The following is a 22,817-nucleotide window of genomic DNA, read 5'->3' as shown; positions in this document are numbered from 1 at the left end:
ATAGAGTCCAAGGTGCTGGATGTCATGCTTCAGCCCCACAAGGACTTGATTTATGCATATATTTCACAACAGCTTCGCCAGCACTTCTTTCTTGTATATCTGGGCAGCCCATAATGGCACAGGCTTGGCCTTGCTATTTCTTCTGAAGAACCAGTACCTTCATCACTGTGCAGAATCAAAAACTGATTAGTGAGTAGAATCCCATGGAACTACTGCACTACATCCCTGGCTTTCTTCGACTACCTGGGAGCCATCCATTCCAAGTCTGCCAGTATGCCTTTAGTTTGCAGTTGGACCTCCTGTCCAAATGTGCTACCCATGTTGTTCTGTACCTCACCGATGCAACACAGTCACTCCAGCACCAAACTAGTGAGACTTGCTGTAAATATACCTCGGTCACATCACGTGTTGTTGATCCTCATTTGCCAAAGGATAGGCAACCCTCTTAGTCAAGCTGTCCTGCCATACCTTAATCTTAAATTTCCACCATTTCCCATACACTTATTTTTTTCTTGTATTGGATTGTTTTAAAAAAGCTTACTTCTTTCAAAAATTCCTGACACTGAGGCACAGTCTCCAATAGTAACTGCTCATAAAGCAATTCCCCTTCCCTCTCCCCACTGAACTGCCACACAGCAAGCTTAACTGTCATCATAAATCTTACTTAAAGCACCTCTTTTCCCCACACATCACAGAATTGTTATGGTGCAGATGGAGGCAATTTGGCCCATCATATCTGCACTGCCTCTTCAAACAAGTATCATATCTATTGCCAATCTCCGGCTTCTTTCCCATACCCTTGCACACAATTTCGATCCAAATAACCATACATGTTGGAACCACTTTGAAGCAAATTTCCAAGTACTCACTGTTTCATCTCACTTCAATGTTGTCTGACTGTCAGCTGCTTACTGACCAATTTTGCAAGTTTTCAAGCTATCAAGAACAACAAATAAAGTAGATAAAAATGAACAGTTTCTGCTTCTTCATAAGGCTAGGACTAGTGACTATAATTTAGGACAAGAACTCGAAGGAATGAAACAAAACCAAAATGCTGCGAGAAATGGAATTCTGAAATAAAAACAGAAAATGCTGGAATACTCAACATATCCTCAGCTTTTGACAAAGCGTCACTGACCCGAAATGTTAGCTCTGTTTCTCTCTTCACAGATGTTTTAATATTTCCCGTGTTTTCTGTTCTTCTTGCAATTATGAGAGAAATTAGGAGACAATTCTGTACTAAATGGTGGTAAAAATTTGGAGTGCTCTTCCACAACTGGCAATTGACGCTAAATTAATTGTTCATTTTCATTCTGAAATTGATGGAGTTTTGTTAACAAGGGGTATGAAGCAAAATGGGACAAGGTTAATTTTCAAATGAGTCATGATTTCATTGAACTGCAGCATACATGGCCAACTCATGCTCCTATGTTCCAAATGAAGAGAGCTTGGTGAGGGTTATCCACCTGGTGTGATTGTTTTCAGCAATTGGATTTCACAGTAAACAAGCCTATTTGATTTTCCCTATTTCTATTCTTATTCAAATAGAAGTGGATTTTTTTTTCTCTAATGTTACCTGTACAACTGACTAGTTCAGGAAAAAACCCTATTCTATCACCAGTAATAGTACAAAGATTTTTATAAAATTTTGCATGACTTTATTGCCGCTATAAAACCAGTTGATAGAACATTACATTCAATATGTAAATGGACATGTCAAGTTATAGAACTGAATTAAACTAGCAGTCTCATTTACTAAATTTTACAATATCATACAAAAAGATGGTTAAATTACAATGGAGTGTTCTTATATGTTGACACTGAGTTATGTGAAAAGTCATCATTTTTTACAATACTATCCTTTTGGGCTCGGCACTAAGTATGAACACTAAAAAGTTTATTCTTTTTACTTTTTTTATAAAGTCTTCTTGAACTTGGAACTACTATAATGGGTCCAAAATTAAAGGTGAATCACATAATGTTAATGGCTCTCAGTTAAAAGGGGAGTTCAACGTAGACTGTATATTTAAAAGTTGATCATCAATTTGATTTTCTTCTGCAATGGCAATAATTTAGGCCCAGAATATTTTGTTTTTGGTTTGAATACATAATCTGAGTTAAAATAGATATGCATCATATAAAATCCTCTCTCGTAATCTTTGGTTTTCGATTGTCCTTTTTAAATGAATTAAACCAAAGAATACAGATACCACATAAAGTTCAACATGTTTCATGTCAAACCTTTTTCATCATAGTGTCAATAACTTGGTTTTCTTACACCAAAGATAAATCACAGTTAGCAGTCTGGGGGTTGATGGAAGAGAATAGGGGACTTCTTAACCGAATAAATTCAATTTCTAACTCCAATTGTTATTGGGTTAATTTGCATTTGTGGTTGTGGTTGGCCTCTGATGCAGAAAGTATTTTGGTCACAGAGAATATACTTTTGTCTGGGTGAAGAGGAAGACAACATATTTTTTCTTAGCAGAACCAGTTCTTTCCCACTAAACTATATCACATTGGAGCTTAGCTCAAAGTTAATTATACAGTCCAATCCACACCCTTTCTACACTGAAAACATAGGGCAGTAAGCGACTTCAAGAAGTGCGAAAGGGTAATTTTGTGCGAGGTGAGGGATAATGAGAGGAACCAGTTGTGAAAATTGGAGGATGGCAACACTTGACTATTGCTGAAAAGACAACTTGCTGAAACATTTGGTCTTGTGGTCTTCAGAACAAGCCCATGAATGCTAAATTTCAAACAATTAATCCTACGGGAGAAAAGAGTGTTGATTGATTGGTAGGGTGAACACTGATTTACTGAGGTATTTCCAAAGAGAAAGTGAAATGACTTTAATTTTAGCTGATAGCAAAAGTAACAAAACCACCAGGAGGAGGATCAGGGTGTCAATGGTTATCAATAGATGCAATGATCTACTGTATAAGGACTCCATTGCTTGCCCTTGTATCTTTTCCTGGTGCCTTTTTTGAAGAACCCAGAACCCTGGGAAGCCAATACGTCCTACCACATCAATGCCTTAGCCAATCAGTGTCAGTCCATCAGCATCTGTTTCTCTGTTGTAATTGATTGAAATTTGTCATTCTTGTGTTTGTCCCAATGAGTGCAAATGAAAAGCTTGAGCAAGTTATCTCTCTTTGTAGAAATATTCAAATGCTGTACTCCCACATGATTGCTTATGACTTTACTCTCGCAGTTTAGGATGAAAAATCCAGTATCATAGTTGCTGTCATGAGATAATAGCATCAAGGACTTAAGTAGTATATTCATGTTAAATAAATATTAAGCAAAAGCATACATGGACTTTATATGAACAGAAAGACAAAATTATACAATTTAAATACATCAACACTAGTTAAATACTGGTACTGCTGTCTACATCATGTAAACACCATCCGACACATAATACAAAGCAGCGTATACTTTAGCCATGTGCTCACAACACTGATAGCCTGTATGCTCTTGACCAAAGCTGTTAATTGATACCAAACAGAAACAATTACAATCTGATGAAGGTAGCTTCAGGAAGCCTCGCATGGGATCCTTTTATGGAAAATAACAGCTTGTTTTGGTTGATACTGTTGCCTGCGTTTTTTCCTTTTTCCCCAGTGACACAGCAGTAACATTTTAAAAGTGTTTCTGAAGGTTTTGTTGCACAGTGCATAGCACATGGGATTCACAGTGCTATTGACGTAGCACAGCCAATAACCTAGTTGCCACAGTGAATCGCGAATGCATTTGTCACAAAATGTGTTCACCAGTACCATTATGTTGTAAGGTGTCCACGTAATAATAAAGGCAAGCAAAATTGCACTGAGTGTCTGCGCAGCCTTCTTTTCTTTTACAAGTGACATTCTTTTACGCTTTGTAATCTGAGTTCTTGTTTTGGAAGCAAATGCTTTAGCAACTGTGGCTTCTCTGAGAGACATAGAAGTGGATGATTTTGCTAAAGATGCAATTCCTCGAGAAGTCTTTGAGGAATGGATTGATGGCAGTGACTGAACAGGAAGCTTGGCAAAATGCTGGTGAAAGCTGTTGCCTTGCTCATCTGGGTCCTTGAACTCCTGCGACTGGAACTTCCTTTCCTTTACACTATTATCTGCCTTGGCGAGTTCATCGCTGCAAAGGTCAATGTTATTGGCATTCGTGGATCTCGAGAGGCTAGCAGCCGTCTTCAGTCCAGGTAGGTTTAACACGATGGAGTAAATAGCTCGCGTTTCCGGCACGACATCGTCCTCGTCAGATGAGGCGGAATGATCTAAAGAGCCACCGCCATCATTGTTATTCCAACTATCGCTGCTGCTTCCCTCTTGCTCCCCCTCGGTGCTGGACTTCCACGTCTTTGAGTCTGCCCAAAAGCGGCACCTCCTGAGCCTCCTTTGCTCTTTCATTTCTGCCCGCTGCAGTTCGTTGCTGCTGCAGCTCCTGGAGCTGCCCGTTTGATGGACAAAATGGATGGTTTCCATGTCAGCGGTCGAGGCCTGGAGAGCTGCCAGTTCTTTGGTGCGTTTTTCAGTTTCCTTGTAAATTCTCCAGTACAGAATTGTCATGATGGTGACAGGCAAGTAAAATGCAGCAATGGCAGTACCAAAAGTAATTATTGGTTCAGATAAAAACTGTATGAAACATTCATCGGGTGGCACTGTTCTCTCACCAACAAAATATTGCCAGAACAAAATAGCAGGGGCCCAGAGCACAAATGAAACAATCCAAGCAAGCCCTATCATTATCCCAGCTCTTTTGGGAGTTCGTTTAGCTCTGTAGGTAAGTGGCCTAGTAATTGATAGGTATCTGTCAAAGCTTATAACTAGAAGATTCATGACAGAGGCATTGCTGGCAACATAGTCAATAGCAAGCCACAGGTCACAAGCTACATTTCCTAAAGCCCATCTATCCATTATGATGTACGTTGTGTACAGGTTCATTGAAATCACTCCAATGATCACATCTGCAAATGCGAGACTTAGGAGAAAGTAGTTATTCACCGTTTTTAATTGTTTGTTCACCTTGAACGCGACTATAACCAGAATATTTCCAATTATTGTCACCAAAGAAAGTATTCCTGTTAAGAAGGCGATTAAAACAACTTGCCAAACAGTGTGACCTCCGAGGGGATCAACTGTACTATTACTTAGAACAGACCCATTCAATTCCAGTGAAGTGGTGGGAGAAAGTACGGCTGATCTGAACAAGCCATTGGCACTTCGGTCTACTGGCCTGCTGCCAAGAACTGCTCCACCCTGTGAATCACGGTTCCATAAGAAGCTGGAATTGAAGAAGAAAGAGGATACTGTGCTGTTGTAGTCAGGGATCATTGTGGCTTTCTGGCATATTCTGCAAAAGAAACAGAAGAAGAAAGTAGGATAAAGATTGGTTCTATTCAAAGAATAAAAACAGCAAAGCCTCATCCACGAGCATCAGTGCCGAAATGTCTGCTATATTTTGCCATATACAATTGTTCAGTACAATGCTCTGTCACACTTCCAGTGTCACCTTCACATTTCTAACAAACCACAAAAATAAAATATATACAAGTAGGGGAATCCTTCAAGAACATCATGGAGGAGAAATTTGCTCATGCATGGAAGCTTTTAACAACAAGACACACACTCATGTTAAGTCCCAGGTAATGCCACAGGCTAATTTCAATGTAGATTGTGGGGAGTTTCTTCGTTAACATGATTGAAGAATGTGGCTTTAGTTGTGCAGACAATAATGTACATCTCTGGCTGTCCTGGTGGATCAGAGCCAGAGGGAAAGACAAAAAAATCTGCAGATGCAGATGAAATCCAAGGTAGACAAGCAGCAAGTTGGAAGTACACAGCAAGCCTGATGCCAGCTGGCTTGCTGTGTTCTTCCAGTCTCCTGCTTGTTTCCCAGTGAATCAACATAGATCTGTGGAAGGAGGGGTGCTACATGAACAACTTTTTCCTCCAAATTAACAGGGTGAGAATGTTGGTGATCCTTTAATTCTGACACAGACATGTGGGCCAAATAGCCTCCTTCTGTGCCGTGAAATTCTATGCCTCTATAAGTGTTTCTCCAAAGTTAAGTTTGGTGGTTTATAAATTGGCAATTAATTTAGTAGCCACCCACCAACGCTTTAAAGGAATGAAACATTGGACAAGAGTTTCTTTCTTGATATTCCAGCTCTTCTGACATATGTTTGCTGCAATTAAACAGGAATTTTGCACCGTGTGCTAGTGTATTTAAATTTAACTATTCACCACATATGCATGGGATGTATCTGAGGATGCTAGTGGAAACAAGGGAAAAAAGGAGGCTGCAAAGGCAGTAATCTTACAATCTTCTTTAGAAATTGGAATAGTGCCAGAGGGATATTAATGAAACTGGAAATGTTACACTTTTGTTCTAAAAAGGGTAAAAGAATAAGCGAGCCCAATCAGTTTAACGATAGGGAAGCTTTCAAATATAATCTGAGACAAAATTAACTGTTGGATAAGTGAGAATCAGATAATCAAAGCCAATGTGAATTTGTCAAAGGTAAATCATGTTCAGCTAATTTGCTGACATTTTTTTCATGAGATTAAAGTGAGGGGTGATCAGACAATGCAATTGAAGTAACATAAATTGACTTTCAAAAAGCCATCTTTGACATAACATAACATAAAAGGCTTCGAAGGAAAGTTAAAGCTCATGGAATAAAGTGGGCAGTGGCAGCAGGGATTGGAGGGTGACTGGAAACAGGGTGTAGCAGTGAACAGTTGTTACCCAGACCGGAGGAAGGTACATGGTGCAGTTCCCCCATGGTACTAAAACTATTGCATCCCTTGATATGTATCATTGACCTAGACTTCTCTGGAATTTAGAGAATGAGAGGAGATCAAATTGAGATATTCGAGATAATAAAAGGTATGGGTAAAATAGATGAGGAGAGGCAGCTTCCTCTTGTGGGGCATTCTAGGACTAGAGGGCATAGTCTTAGGATATAGAGTAGCAAATTTAAAACAGAGTTAAGAAGAAATGACTTCTCCCAAAGGGTTGTGAGTTTGTGGAATTCACTACCCCAAAATGCAGTGGATGCTGGGACAGTGGGTAAGTTTAAGGAGGAGTAAGACAGATTTTTCATTGGTAATGGGTTGAAGGGATATGGCAGGAAAATGGGTTCAGAAGCATATCAGCCATGAATGAATGGCATAGCGGACTTAATGGGCCAAATGCCGTAATTCTGCTCCAGTATCTTATGAACTTGGGTGAATAGGATACAATTTCAAAAACTGCAAATGACACAAAACTTGAAAGTATTGTGAACTGGGATGGTAGTGATATACTTCAAGTGAAAAAAGAAGGCTGAATGAATGGGCAGGCACATATAACTGCAACTTAATGCGAAGAAGTGTGAAGAGATTCATGTTGTTAGGAAGAATAACTGAAGAAAATCTGAAGTCAAAGCAACAATTCTAAAAGAGATACAGGAATATAGTGACTGGGGGTTCAACATGCATAAGTTGTTGAAGGTGACTGCGATTGAACTAATGGTCAAAAAGGCATTTGGCATCCAGGGTTCAGAGACATTACACACTAAAAACAAGGGCATTATCATGACCATTTATAAAATACTGGTTTGACTTCAATTGGAGTATTGTGTCCAATGCTGAGAACTGAACTTTGAAGTAATGTAAAAACATTTAGAAACATTTGGAGAAATGATTGATGAGAATGGTTCCAAGATTGAGAGACTTGAGGTGTGCGGATAGAGTAGAGCAGCTTGGGTTCTTCTCCTTAGGGATAAATAGTACTGAGGGTGCTGAGAATTTGAAACAAACAGAAAGAATGCTGAAGAAACTCAGCAGATCTAGCAGCATCTGTGGAGAAAAAACACAAAGTTAACATTGTAAGCTTGATGTGACTCTTCTTCTGAAGAAGTCAGAACTTGGAAGAATAGAGTTCAGTTATAGAGTCATAGAGCCATACAGCATGGAAACAGACCCTTTCTTTCAACCAGTCCATGCTGACCATAATCCCACACTAAAGTAGTCCCACCTGCCTGCGCTTGGCCCTTACCCTTCCAAACATTTCTTATCCATGTGCTTATCCAAACATCTTTTAAATGTTGCAACTGTACCCGTATCCGCCACTTCCTCTGGAAGTTCATTCCACACACAAACCACTCACTGCGTAAAAACGTTTCCCCTCATGTCTTTTTAAAATTTTTCTCCTTTCACCTTAAAAATATGCCCCTTAGTCTTGAAATCCCCCATCCCAGGGAAAAAAAGACACCTGCCATTCATTTTATGTATTCCCCTCATGATTTTATAAACTTCCATTAGGTCACCCATTAACTCATATGCTCTAATGAAAACCCATCCCAGCTTATCCAGCCTCCGGTTATAAATCAAACCCTCCCATTCCTGGCAACATCCCGGTGAATCTTTTCTGAACCTTCTCTAGCTTCATAATATCCTTCTTATAACAGGGCGACCAGAACTGGAAGAGGCTTCACCAACATCCTGTACAACCTCAACATGGCATCCCAACTCCTATGCTCAATGATCTGAGCAATGAAGGCAAGTGGGCCAAACACCTCCTTAACCACCCTGTCTACCTGTGATGCAAACTTCAAAGAATTATGTACCTGAACCCTGAAGAAAAGTTATACTGAACCAAGAATATTAACTCGGTTTCTCTCCACAGATGCTGACGGACCTTCTGAATTTCTCCAGCATGCTCTGTGTCTGTTCAGGGTTCAGAGGAAGTGATGCAGACCTTGAGAGTTCTAGATGGATTAGAGAGAGAGAAAAACTGATCCTGTTAGTGGAAAGCTAGCAACAAGGAGGCACTGTTAATAAAATGATTGATAAAAGATCCCAGGACAATATGAGGAATAGTTCTGTCACACAGTGAGTAATTATTATCCAGCATATATTACCTGGATGTTTGGTGGAGCTAAATCTAATTCTAGCTTTCCAAACAATATTCGATAATTGGAAATGCTGAAAATGAGAAGGACCTTGGGCAAAGCTGGGAAATGAGCAGAGGGCTGGCATGGACATGATGAGCTGAGTGGCCTTCTTCTGTGTTGTAACCATGCTTGGGTTCTATAAAAAGTTCCAGGCAGTGTGATGGAGGAATGAAGTGGACCCTGCAGCAGCATTTGAAGATCTCTGTCTGGGGAATTGTGTCTTTCTGTCTGTAGAACAGCTTGGAGTTCCAGGTCACTGCAGCACTACACTGCTCCAAACAGCTTATGAAATTATCCTAACCACCCACCCGAGTAAGCATCCGCTATAAAATAAGTGAGGAGACTGAGAGGACTGAGGAAACTAGGTGCAATTCTCACAAGGAATATTTCAAAATAACTGAACAGTATGAACTGACTTATAGCTTATGCACATAAACAAAAGTGGGGTCTTCTAGTGCATGACACATGCAGTTTCTTTTCACAGTATACACATTCCCATTGATGGCAGCCTTTTATACTGTCCTGCAGGCAGACTGCCAACTTATGCTTGAAGTAGTACTTCAAGTCTATATTATGGAACATGCAACAATCTCCTATTATGGAGCTCCCTACGGAATATAACAATTATGTTGACTCTGGCTTCAAGAAAATTCTTAAGCATGTTGTGAAAGGGTAGACAATAGGATTCAATAATTTACAGGTTTCTCGATGGCTGAACAAATAGGAACCCACAATTTATTTGACTGTGACCTTCTGAGTTTATTTTTCCCACATCAATTTATTTGAGCATAAATTTCAGTTTCTCATTTTCTGACATTTGTTTCTGCATGATTTCAATATATGGTGTACGTTTAGCATAACCATGAACAGGGAGTGATTGAGGAGCGTGGCTTCTCAAATATTGTAATGGTACAGGCATTCCTGTGATTAAATCATTTTTGTCAAGAGAGGGAAATAGATCTCAGGAGGAATCAGACTGGATCATTGATATAGGTTAGCGTATGTCAGGGTTTTAATTTTTTTGGATTAGGCTGTATAATTCTCCAGTAATTTATTAACATATATAAACCTGAAAGTTACATCTACTCCCTCTACAAAGCTCCGCTCTGAAAAAAAATTGAAGTGAGTTTGTTAAAAAAAATCTCTCACAAAGTTGAGGGGTAAATTTCCAATTCACACCTTCCAAATGGGGCAATAAGTCAGAAGCAATATTGGCAACATCAATAGCTCATTCCAACAACAATATACATTTATATAGTACTCGTAATGTTGTAAAATGTTCCAAGATGTTCAAAAACAAAAACTTGACATCAATAAGATCATAAGCAATAGGAACAGGGGTAGCTCACTTGGCTTTTTGATCTGCTCCAGTTTTTAAAATGATGCATTTGACATAAGGTGCATTTGATGTGACTGTGGCCATATTTGCCTTCTTGCCTGCCATCACCCTTGATTATCTTGGAGACCAAAGACTGTCTAGCTCAACCTTGGGTACGTCCAATGCCCCAGCTTCTACTGCTCCATGGGAAGAGAAGTCCAAAGATCAGCAATGCTATAAGAGAAGAAATTCCTCTTCATCATTGTCTTAAATGGGGGGCCTTGTTTTTAAATTGCGTGCCCTTGTTCTGGATTGCCCACAAGCAGAAACATTCAGTCAACATCCACCCTGACAAGCCGCCATAGAATCTTAGTGTAACTAAGGTAATCGCTTATTCATTGGAACTCCAAAAGCATTGGCCCAAGATGCTGAACTCTTCTTCATTTGACACTCCCAAAAGTTATTGGTAATGAAATCCAATTACATTAAAATTTAATTCAAAACCCACACTTTGGTCAAACTCATCAAATCAATAAGTCGTATTGTGTTTCCTTTCTCTGAAGATCATAAGAAAATAATAAGCTCAGGACCAGAGCACACAGCCCAATGAACTTGCTCTGACATTCAAACAAAACCTTGCAGACCTTCTCCATCAACTCCATTTTCCTGCCCTATCTCATACCCTCCATTGCCTTAGTGCCCAGAAATCTAACAGTTGACTCTCTTGTAAAGGACAGCACAAAAGATAATGCAAGGTCTGGTTGTTATTTTGTGTGTGAATTGCAGGATATTCACCTCAGGAATTGATGGCAGGTAAAGCATACGAGCTGACCTTAACTTCTGCTCAGATATCATGAACAATGAATGTGTCTTGTAATAATCTTCTAAGATCTATGTGCAGCCGCCATCAATAATGCAGCTGAAGGGCAACCACCCACACAAGTGCTGTAAATACTCCTGTGTGAAGCTTTTTGAGTCAGGTTCCAGTGTTAAAAAGCACAGCATTGACAACTGTAGCTCCGCTTGCAAATTTGCACTGAAGTATTAACTATATATCATGAGCCCAGCATTGGACAAGGTGCCCTTGAAAGGTCTGCGGTTGACATTCAGTGTAATTGCCACTACAACTAATCTCCAGTCCTCTGAAATTGACAGCAGCTGGAAGTCAGCACACTTACTGTAAGCTCTGATACCATGTCCCTTTGTGCTCTGTCATTAAGTGCAGGGAGACCTAGCTGGATCCCATCTGTTCAGTGATGCAGGCAATTAAAATACTGATTCTCTGTTAAATGTGGCCTTTTATTCTGACATGTTTGTTTCCAGGCAGATTTTAATTACTGGAGTTGGTATGCAGAATGATGTATGGTATTTTGTGTCTGTCCAATCGATGTAGTAGAAAGACATAAAATATGCTGGTGATAGAATATATGAAGAACGTAATTAATTTCGAAATAAATCCTTAAAGCACAGAATCAGTTGATGAACAAAATATTTACAAAGCTATTATTTTACTCCTGTCACTTTAAGAGAGCTGAAAAGAGAAAAAAGAATGAATTCAATGCAAATCCGTAGAAATCTGGATGGAGTGGGACCACTCAGCCCAGCCATTTTGGCGCGAGCAATTTGGCGCAGCCTGTTTGGCGCAGCCCATTTTGCTGCAGACCCATTTAGGCGCAGAACTGTTTTGGCGCAGATATACGGTTTCCAATAGTTTATAGTTAATCAGTAGTTTGTAGCTATTATTAAAATAAAATATAACCCATTAAAATACCATCAACAATTTTGTTGTCAAAATGTGGAAAGGAAAAGTGCTCATACGACGGCTGTATATACATATTTCATAGATATGCGGCTGATAAGATAACAAAATTTTGGAGATGTGAGAGGAAGGACATTTGCAAAACTCAAATTACAAACACTCGTAAGACGATTTAGTGAGAGAAATGATGTTGAGTATTTATGAGGGATTGCCCATAATTTTGAATAAATGTCATATTTTAGATTTTTAGTATTTACCTTATTTCTTTTTTTTTATTTTTAACATTTTTACTAAAGAGGATAAACATTATTTTTATTTTTACTGCTTTCATTAATGCTTTTAACTAAGCCTGAAAAGGAATAAATATGAGCTGCGCTGAAATAGTTCTGCAGCTAAATGGGTCAGTGGCAAAATGGGCTGCGCCAAACAGGCCGCGCCGAATCGCTCGCGCCAAAATGGCTGCGCCAAATGGTCCTACACCCAAATCTGGATGTACCACCTGGTTGATTCCAATTAGATCTGAAAGAGTCCCAATGTTTGTAGGTTGTAAGATTAATGAAAACAAAATTTACAATCCAGCTTGCATATGCTTTGTAATTAATAAATTGCACACTCTACTGCCAAGATAAATGATGCAAAGTGCTACTGTACAGCAAGAATAAATATTAGTGGAGGCTTTGCCTACATGTCCTCTGTAAATTAAACAGATGAGCTTTAGAAATGCTGGAAAATCACAAGTTTTCTTGGGTTTCCAAACTTAAGAGAACCATCAATAATGCAGATGAAGGGCAACCACCCACACAAGTGCTGTAAATACTCCTGTGTGAAGCTTTTTGAGTCAGGCTCCAGTGTTAAAAAGCACAGCATTGACAACTGTAGCTGGAAAATTTCTGTCATAATTTCTGAACCTCCACCCTCCAGCACTGCATTTCATCTCATCCCATGTCAATAAGTATGTTAGGATATTATTTCTTATATTGTGTCCTTTAGTTGCCCCATTGAATGCCCAATATCAAACTGTTAACCAGATTAACAAATTTTCATTTCTGAACTGATTTTCCTGTAAATCTTTTAAGCGCTTTCACATACAAATATTGATTCTTGTCCATCTCACATCTCCTGAAGTACTGGCCTGCAATTTGCTGGAGAAATGGGATTTAAATATCACTTTGTTTCTCCCAAACTGGTCCTGACATGCACTGATCTAATTTGAATCTAACAAATCCTGCTGACTTAACCCTAAGCATTGCAATCACATTTCTGCATCAAACTTGAAACAAAACAGAGATTATAATTTCTCCCCTGGCTGCTCTTGCACATCCTTTTCAGACTTGCATTCATTCTTTTTTGTAAAGGAAATTTCCATGTGTCGGTGTAGGTTTACTGGGAAGTTGTGGCAAAGAACTCTGCTCTAGCTGTACTGTACCTCCAAAATTTATCCTGGCTGTTATACATCACATAAACAAGTTTGCTTCATGACTTCTTATCCAGTCAGCATGACCAACTGTCCTATGTGAAGGCATTGTTCATTACTATACCTGTTTTGTAACCCTTAAGGAACACATTTTGTCCCATATTTCTAGAATGACATGTGGGAGACTGATACAAAAACAAAAATTGCTGGAAAAGCTTAGCAGGTCTGGACAGCATCTAATGGAGAGAAATCAGGGTTTCCAGTTGAGTGACCCTTCCTGAGACTGAGCCCGGCAGCAGGGCTGCAAGTCTGTGATCAGTTTAGGATAGAAATGGTGATTCTGCAACTTCATAAAGCTGGAAAGCTTTATTGCTTTAATTTCCCATCCCATTCTACTCCTTTCTTATAGTTACCAGCAACAACGCTCATTGCTGTTCAATTGGTAACAAGAATGTAGCCCTCATTTTCTTCCATTGTGCAGTTATAAGTTGATTGTTGTTTGTAGGACCTTGCTTTGCAACTTGGCTGTCCTGTTTTTCCAATACTGGAATATTGACTGCACTTCAATGGTGCGTGACGGCTTCTTGAGATTAAAAGTGACACTATACAAATGTAAGTATTTCTATTCTTTCCTTCCTTTACATATAAAGCAGCCAGAGGCAGGAACACCTGTTGCGATATGTATGCATAGTATGTGGTTGAAGTTTATCTTTCCATCTGAACTCAGAGACCCAATATAAGTTTGGGTAGATGGCAGGTGACACTGGGTGTCAATTCTACATGCTATTCTGACACCATCAGAAAAATCTAAGCCATTTAGAGAATGTGGCAAGGCTAATCTGTCTGCCAAGACTGATGAAACAAAGCTATTTAACATGCCTTACTTATATCAGCCATGTCAGTAAGACTAGAGAATAAAAACAGTCGCTGGTATTTGCATTGCCTGAATCAGCACTGTGTATGTGGAATATTGCACAAAATCCTGTGAGAATATTAGCTGCATTTCTAAGTTGCAGAACTGCTTGACAAATATCAGTGAGGACTTATTCCTTTGTTCTCTTAAAGTAATAAGTTGTGGAATTTCTCAGTTCTCCATTAAGAAAAACTAGCATGGCCCTTTTTCCGTTGTAGAAATCACCAAAGCTAGTTGTAAAACTTCAAGTCTAGTCACAATGGCTGGGTTTAATGTGGGCAGCTGGGACCTCACCCACAAGTAAGATCCCTGTATTGATTTTCTCTGTGAGGACCAATGTGTATCATTCCAATGAGATGTCTGCCTTGTCACCTTTTGGGTTTGTTGAAAGTCATGGTTCCCCCTTAAACCTGTGTGGATTAGCCATAGGAAATGCAGGGTTACAGGGATAGGGTGAAGGGGGTAGGTCTTGGTGGGATGCTCTTCAAAGGTCAGTAGGGAGTTGATGGGCTGATTGGCCTGCTTCTGCACTATAGAGATTCTATGATTCAGAAGACAGTAAGAGTTGCAAATGCACTGTCCATACTTTTCCATCTGACAGGACAGTTTCATGATCAGTGAAGCTTTCTCATCTGTCACAGGCCATGAGTTTCCTTTCTTTGCCTAATTATCTAAAGTACACATCTAAATGGCTGCATTTTAACAAATTCAATCAACTATCAGGAAACTGCTACAAATCTGGGACTGCCTGTATCAGGGGCCTGTGATCGTGAACACCCGAGAATCAACAGCGTTGTCAGGAGTGGGATTCACAGAAGTTTGAGACATACAAGCTAATCAGAGGGTTAGATAGGGTGGACAGGGAGAGCCTTTTTCCAAGTATGGGGACAGCAAACATGAGGGGAAACAACTTTAAAATGAGGGGAGATAGGTATAAGGCAGATGTCTGAGGTAGTTTCTTTACTCAGAGAGTAGTAAGGGTATGGAATGCTTTGCCTGCAATGGTAGTAGATTCGCCAAGTTTAAGTGCATTTAAGTCGTCATTGGACAGGCATATGGACATACATGGAATAGTGTAGGAGGGATGGGCTTTAGATTAGTATGACAGGGCGGCGCAACATTGAGGGCCGAAGGGCCTGTACTGCGCTGTAACGTTCTATGAACTATGTTCTAAGTTGAGGCTTTATCTTAAGAAACTGGGAAGCAGCAGTATTAGATAGCAACTAAATGTGTGTTGAGTAACTCACACTTTAATCAATGGCTTTGCCATGGTGCTGGACAGTGGTTGCTGGAAAGTTTAACTGTTGGAGTTCTGGAGTAGGAAAACTGAGATGGAGATTATGAGCCTACTTTAAATAGACTTTCTCAGGACGTTCAGAAGGGTAAGGTGAAGAGGAAAGAAAGTCTGGAATAAATTGGCCCATAGTGCCCATGTGTGTGCCATGCAGCTAAACAGAAAATACAAGGAGTCTAGGGAATGAGTTACAAGGTTACAAAAGAAAATTGACAGCCTATACACTCAATTAAAATGGGAGATTGAATCATGTCATGCCACAAAAACAGAGAGAAAATTTGAAATTAGACACTGAATTATGCCCAGTGAATGTGAGATTCAGAATGGGAGTGACATGATTCAAAGGTTGAAGAAGAGTCACCAGACCCAAAACTCTGCTGTCTCTCCACTGACGCTGCCAGACTGGCTGAGTTTTCCGGCAATTTCTGATTTTGTTTCAGGTTCTGCAGTTCTTTTGTTTCTTTTCATTTGGAATTTAAGGCGTGCTCTGAGAGAATTATTTGACAAACAAGCATTGCTTCCCCAGAGGCAGACCTTATCCCTTGAATTGCCAAACTTATAAACTTCTCGACGGCTCCGAGTTACAAAAATGCAGTCATGACTTCTTTTCTTGTTAATAGGACCAGAGGCTTTAATACAAACTGAGAAACAAGCATCCTTCTGCTGTGCCTCTCCTGAATAGCCAAACAAGGCCTGCCTGCATAGTCACAAGAGCTTTAGGGAAAACTGAGCAAGATAGAAGTTAGGATGGAACTCCCACTGCGATTAAAGAAGAGTTCAGAAGCATACATTGATCCCGTCACTAGCCAAGACTAGGGCCTTCAGGGAAGAACTGGGAATCACAAAGCGTTTGAGTTATGATATCCTTCTGCTTGTGCTGAAATAGGAAATGTTTAGAAGTGAACACTCAGAGTTAGAGAGTGAGGATTTCAAACAGATCCTCCCAGCTGCCTGTTCACTAGATGTAGAATAGCTTTCTCCCTAGTAGGTTCCATCACACATTGTTCGAGGCAACTGTTGTGGATACATTCTATAAACTCCTCCTAAAGGTTGCCTTGGCCGACTTGGTTTGACCAATCAACTTGTAGATTAAAATCGCAAAGGATAATTGCTGTACCAATTTTACGTACATTGGTTATTTCTTTGATTTATTGCCTGCCCCACCATGATATTATTTGGTGGCCGATAGACTACGCCTATCATTGACTTTTTTCCCCTTACTATTTTTAATTTCCATCCACATTGATTCAATTTTCTCTCCATTGAACCTATATCTCACAGACAGCCTCTTATTGAAAAGACTCCAGCCATCAGTCAATAGGACAGTGGGTATGCACGACTGCAAAACAGTGCTCTGAAAGTTGATCCATTGGGCTAACACAGCCTGGGGACAGGTTTGTAATAAGCTTTGCAGGAGTTCAGGAAATATTAATGTAGATGTAATGCCAGATGTCTGGATCTCAAAAGAACCCTGTGCATAGAAGGGGCCTCCACATTGACTGTTTCCATTGCAATAGCTTTAGGATGTGGAAGAGCCTGACAAGAAGAGAATGTCTGCTTCCTACCTCCTCTCCCTCCTATGCACACAAGTCATGAACAATCACATAGAATTTACAACCTAACACTAACCATTATCCGAGATCCCTGCCCAGACTTTGCAAAATGCTCACACGAGTCTTGACGGTGTTCAAGACAAGGGTTGCTTGCCATCAAGTTGAATACATTTGGAATCACCAATAACAAAGAAAAAGCCTGGCAGAAGTCGGCAAACAAGGAGACAGATGTGACAGTTATCTCAGAAAAGAGGCCAGGAGGTCTTGAACATCCTGGAACAGTGCAAACAATTCCAGCTGATATGGGTGGGGGGCACTATTGAAAATGCTCAGCCCTTTGCTCTACCTTTCCAATCTAATGAGGCAAAGTTGGAGTACAATGACGTTGGGTTAGAGTTGGCTAAAGACTGAAAATATATAGAGACAGAGAAAACGGGAGCAGGAATAGGTCACCTGCCCCTTCAGGCCTACTCCACCATTCGGTAAGATCATGGCTGATCATCTAAAGCTGTTCCTGCTTTTCTCCCATACCCTTTGATCACTTTAGTGCTATATCCAACTCATTCTTGAAAACACACAATATTTTGGTATTGACTGTTTTCTATGGTAGCGGATTCAACAGGCTCACCACTCACTGGGAAAAGAAATGTCCCCACATGTCAATCCTAAATGGTTTAACGCACATCCTTAGACTGTGACTCCTGGTTCCACACTTACTTGTCATCAAGAACATCCTTCCCGCATTTACCCTGTTCTAATCCTGTTAGAGTTTTAGATATTTCTATGACATTACTCCCTGCCCCATCTCATTCTTCTGAACACCAGCAAATACAATCCCAACCAATTCAACCTCTCCTCATACGTTAATCCTACCATTCCATGAATCAAAGGTGGGCAAGGTACCCAGGAACAAAAACAGAAATAGCTGGAGAAACTCAGCAGGTCAGGCAATATCTGTGGAGAGAAAGCAGAGTTAACATTTCGGGTCCAGTGACCCTTCTTCAGGATCCCCCCCAGAGACCCTCCAGCACTGTTCCAGCACAAATCTACAAATATTCATATACCCTCATGTGGTTAGAGGGGTCTCCAGTGAAAGGTGAAGTGTACTGGATAGCAGTAACAGGATAGGTCAGAGTCAGCATGGATTTATAAAGGGGAAATCATGCTTGACTAATCTTCTGGAATTTTTTGAGGATGTAACTCTGAAGATGGACAAGGGAGATCCAGTGGATGTAGTGTACCTGGACTTTCAGAAAGCCTTTGATAAAGTACCACATAGGAGGTTAGTGAGCAAAATTAGGGCACATAGTATTGAGGCAAAATACTGACTTGGATTGAAAATTGGTTGGCTGACAGGAAACAAAGAGTAGTGATAAACAGCTCCCTTTCGGAATACCAGGCGGTGACCAGTGGTGTGCCGCAGGGATCAGTGCTGGGACCACAGCCTTTTACAATGTACATTAATGATATAGATGAAGGTATTAAAAGTATTATTAGCAAATTTGCTGATGACACAAAACTGGGTGGCAGGGTGAAATGTGAGGAGGATGTTAGGAGAACACAGGGTGACCTGGACAGGCTAGGTGAGTGGACGGATGCATGGCAGATGCAGTTTAATGTGGATAAATGTGTGGTTATCCACTTTGGTGGCAAGAACAGGAAGGCAGATTACTACCTAAATGGAGTCAAGTTAGGTAAAGGGGCAGTACCAAGAGATCTAGGTGTTCTCGTACATCAGTCAATGAAAGCAAGCATGCAGGTACAGCAGGCAGCGAAGAAAACTAATAGCATGCTGGCCGTCATAACAAGAGGAATTGAGTATAGAAGCAAATAGGTCCTTCTGCAGCTGTACAGTGCCCTGGTGAGACCACACCTGGAATATTGTGTGCAGTTTTGGTCTCCAAATTTGAGGAAAGACATTCTGGCTATTGAGGGAGTGCAGCGTAGGTTCACGAGGTCAATTCCCGGGATGGTGGGACTACTTACGCTGAAAGATTGGAGCGACTGGGCTTGTATATGCTTGAATTTAGAAGGCTGAGAGGGGATCTGATTGAGACGTATAAGATTATTAAAGGATTGGACACACTGGAGGCAGGAAGCATGTTTCCGCTGATGGGTGAGTCCCGAACTAGAGGACACAATTTAAAAATAAGGGGTAGGCCACTTAGAACAGAGTTGAGGAGAAACTTCTTCACCCAGAGAGTGGTGGGTGTATGGAATGCTCTGCCTCAGAAGGCTGTGGGGGCCAAGTCTCTGGATACTTTCAAGAAAGAGTTGGATAGAGCTCTTAAGGATAGTGGAATCAAAGGTTATGTGGATAAGGCAGGAACAGGATACTGATTGAGGACGATCAACCATGATCATAATGAATGGTGGTGCTGACTCGAAGGGCAGAATGGTCTACTCCTGCACCTATTGTCTATTGTCTATTGTCTACTCTTAGAGAGCATACCTTATCTTCAGATCAAACCTTTGGTAAAAGAGAATACTGTATGCTAATTCAAAAATTCAGAATTGATTTGTGGAAGAAATCAAATGTTTAGACAAAGGTTCACAAAAGGTGTCAACTTTACTTTTCAATACTAATTTTTTAAAAATCTGTGCTGTAGAAAACCTGTTCTCAAAGCATACAAATAAGTGAAAACCTGGCAGACATCCAAATTGATTCCTTTTTTTAGTTTCCAGGAGAAACAAAAAATGTAAATCAGAGATACAAATGAAAAGGACCTAAAAACAGACTGTGACAATGACATCACCTGGTGAATTAAACCCTGCGCCTTCTCAGAGCAGTAGAGAGTTCACTCCATCTATTGAGAGTTTTTAAATCTCTCTGCACATCTTCTGTCTGGCTAGACATATGATTTTTGACAGGACTACATTTTAGGTTTCAGAATTAACAGATATATTTGTGCATAGGTTCACAATGTGGCTTCCTCCAAAGCCGAACTGAATTTTTTTGGGGGTGATTTTAAAAGAGGATTCAAGGGCACAGCGAGAGCCTTTCCAAGACAAAAGTCTTTGAGAAAGGGAAAACCTTGAAATGACTTCAATCACTTAAGTCTCCAATATAAATGCAATGTTCAAAACCACCAAGCCTGGACAGAATTGATTCTGAAAGTTCAATTGATAAAATAATTTGATACAGGTTGTTATTTCAAGCAGGCATCAGGAAACTTAACTGAGATTCAAGCAGAGAAATATATTTGTTTGTTTAATTTTAATTCGAAACAACAGCCAATGGAGACAGAGTAGATGCTTTTAATGTGCATTAAAAAGTGGGAAAGATTGCTTGAAATGACATCCCATGACACTGCTGAGGCGGTACACAAAAGAAAGCCTCAAGTCTGTTACTGCCATATCAGAATTTGGGAAAACAAAAGAAAGAAATGTCATGCATAATTGAGCCAATTAATTTTAAGAAAACTATGCATTTTTTCGAACAAAGAACAAACAGAATTTGGTCATATTTATATTCACTCATTAATGCTTTATTTCTGTTTTAAAGATATGATAAAGACATGCTTTCTATTTAAACAGGACAGTAAATTTCTTTAGAGCTCGTGAATCGGATAGAATGATAATTATTGGGATGTTCGACTGAGAAGAAACTAATAGTAACAGGGTAAAAGTGACACACTGGGAATGGGTAACTCACCTTCGTGCAATTAAATAGAAAATCTCCAGTGAAAGGAAAGAGTTGATTAAATTAATGAATTGACAGGAAATTAATGAATTGATAGTTTTCTTTTGGAGTTATTTGTGTCCTTAACCTATCAAGTTTTTTTTTAAGTGAACTGAATTGAATGACATGGCCACCACATATGGAGGAATCACATGATCCTCCTCCCATCCCACACCTTTAATCTTTCAAGACAGTCACCTGAAAGTCAAGAATGTGTGGCATGATCTTGGAATACTAATGCAATCACACAGAAGTGTTTGCTACATCTGAAGTAACTGACATGACGGAATGCATGGTGAAAATGCACTGAAGGATGCTTTTCAAGTGTATACACCTACTTGAAAAAATGATTATTGCCATCTAAGGAACAAGGGAGCACAATTTAAATGATAAATACAGATACATAATCGATAGAGAAACTGAACTTTAAGTCAACAAAAGAATATCGGTGAGCGGGGTAAAAATAAAATATATAAGATGTAAGATCATACAGTCATAGAGATATACAGCACAGAGACAGACTCTTCTGTCCAACTCATCCATGCCAACCAGATATCCTAAATAGATCTCGTCACATTTGCCAGCATTTGGCCCATATCCCTCTAAAGCTTTCCTAGTCATATACCCATCCAGATTCCTTTTAAATGTTGTAATTCTACCAGCCTCCAGAACTGACTTAAAGGTAGAAGACAGAGGGCAGTGGTGGAGGGTTGTTTTTCAGACTGAAGGCCTGTGACCAGTGGAGTGCTACAAGGATCGGTGCTGGGTCCTTTACTTTTTGTCATTTACATAAATTATTTGGATGCGAGCATAATAGGTACAGTTAGTAAGTTTGCAGATGACACCAAAATTGGAGGTGCAGTGGACAGTGAAGAGAGGTTACCTAAGATTACAACAGGATCTTGATCAGATGAGCCAATGGGCTGAGAAGTGGCAAATGGCGTTTAATTCAGATAAATGCGAGGTGCTGCATTTTGGGAAAGCAAATCTTAGCAGGACTTAAACACTTAACGGTAAGGTCCTAGGGAGTATTGCTGAACAAAGAGACCTTGGAGTGCAGGTTCATAGCTCCTTGAAAGTGGAGTCGCAGGTAGATAGGAAGTGAAGAAGGCGTTTGGTATGCTTTCCTTTATTGGTCAGAGTATTGAGTACAGGAGTTGGGATGTCATGTTGCGGCTGTGGAGGACATTGGTTAGGCCACTGTTGGAATATTGCGTGCAATTCTTGTCTCCTTCCTATCGGAAAGATGTTGTGTAACTTGAAAGGGTTCAGAAAAGATTTACAAAGATGTTGCCAGGGTTGGAGGATTTGAGCTATAGGGAGAGGCTGAACAGGCTGGGGCTGTTTTCCCTGGAGCGTCGGAGGCTGAGGCGTGACCTTAGAGAGGTTTACAAAATTATGAGGGGCATGGATCGGGTAAATAGGCAAAGTCTTTTCCCTGGGTTCAGGGAGTCCAGAACTAGAGGGCATAGGTTTAGGGTGAGAGGGGAAAGATATAAAAGAGACCTGAGGGGCAACGTTTTCATGCAGAGGGTGTAATGTGTATGGAATGAGCTGCCAGAGGATGTGGTGGAGGCTGGTACAATTGCAACATTTAAGAGGCATTTGGATGAGTATATGAATAGGAAGGGTTTGGAGGGATATGGGCCAGGTGCTGGCAGTTGGGACTAGATAGGATTGGGATATCTGGTTGGCATGGACAGATTGGACCGTAAAGTCTGTTTCCATGCTGTACATCTCTATGACTCTATGACTTCCTCTGGCAGATCATTCCATACACACACTACACTCTGCATGAAAAAGTTGCCCTTTAGGAACCTTCTAAATCGTGCCTCTCTCACCTTAAACCGATGCCCTCTAGCTGTGGGCTCCCCCGCCCTGGGGGAAATGACTTGTCTATTTATCCTATCCATGCTCCTCATGATTTTATAAACCTCTATAAG

General features: G+C 40.3%; 1 protein-coding gene across 5 annotated transcripts in view; it reads right to left on the bottom strand.

Annotated features, from left to right (window-relative positions):
• Positions 1–1,656: 1,656 nt before the first annotated feature.
• Positions 1,657–22,817, bottom strand: part of LOC140482861 (muscarinic acetylcholine receptor M3-like) — a 664,163-nt gene continuing 643,002 nt past the window's right edge. For 4 of the 5 annotated variants that reach the window (XM_072580567.1, XM_072580569.1, XM_072580568.1 and 1 more), the window contains 2 exons: positions 8,615–8,755; positions 1,657–5,352 (listed from right to left, as the gene is read on the bottom strand). In XM_072580567.1, the coding sequence (XP_072436668.1) occupies positions 3,540–5,333 (1,794 nt within the window). In that variant the 5' untranslated portion in view covers positions 5,334–5,352; positions 8,615–8,755 and the 3' untranslated portion in view covers positions 1,657–3,539. The remainder of the gene's footprint in view (positions 5,353–8,614; positions 8,756–22,817) is intronic. The other variant, XM_072580570.1, reaches the window with a different exon arrangement.

This window comes from Chiloscyllium punctatum, chromosome 11 (assembly GCF_047496795.1).
Source record: "Chiloscyllium punctatum isolate Juve2018m chromosome 11, sChiPun1.3, whole genome shotgun sequence".
NCBI lineage: Eukaryota > Metazoa > Chordata > Chondrichthyes > Orectolobiformes > Hemiscylliidae > Chiloscyllium > Chiloscyllium punctatum.
The sequence above is the reverse complement of the archived record's forward strand: the minus strand, read 5'-3'. Positions and strand labels throughout refer to the sequence as shown.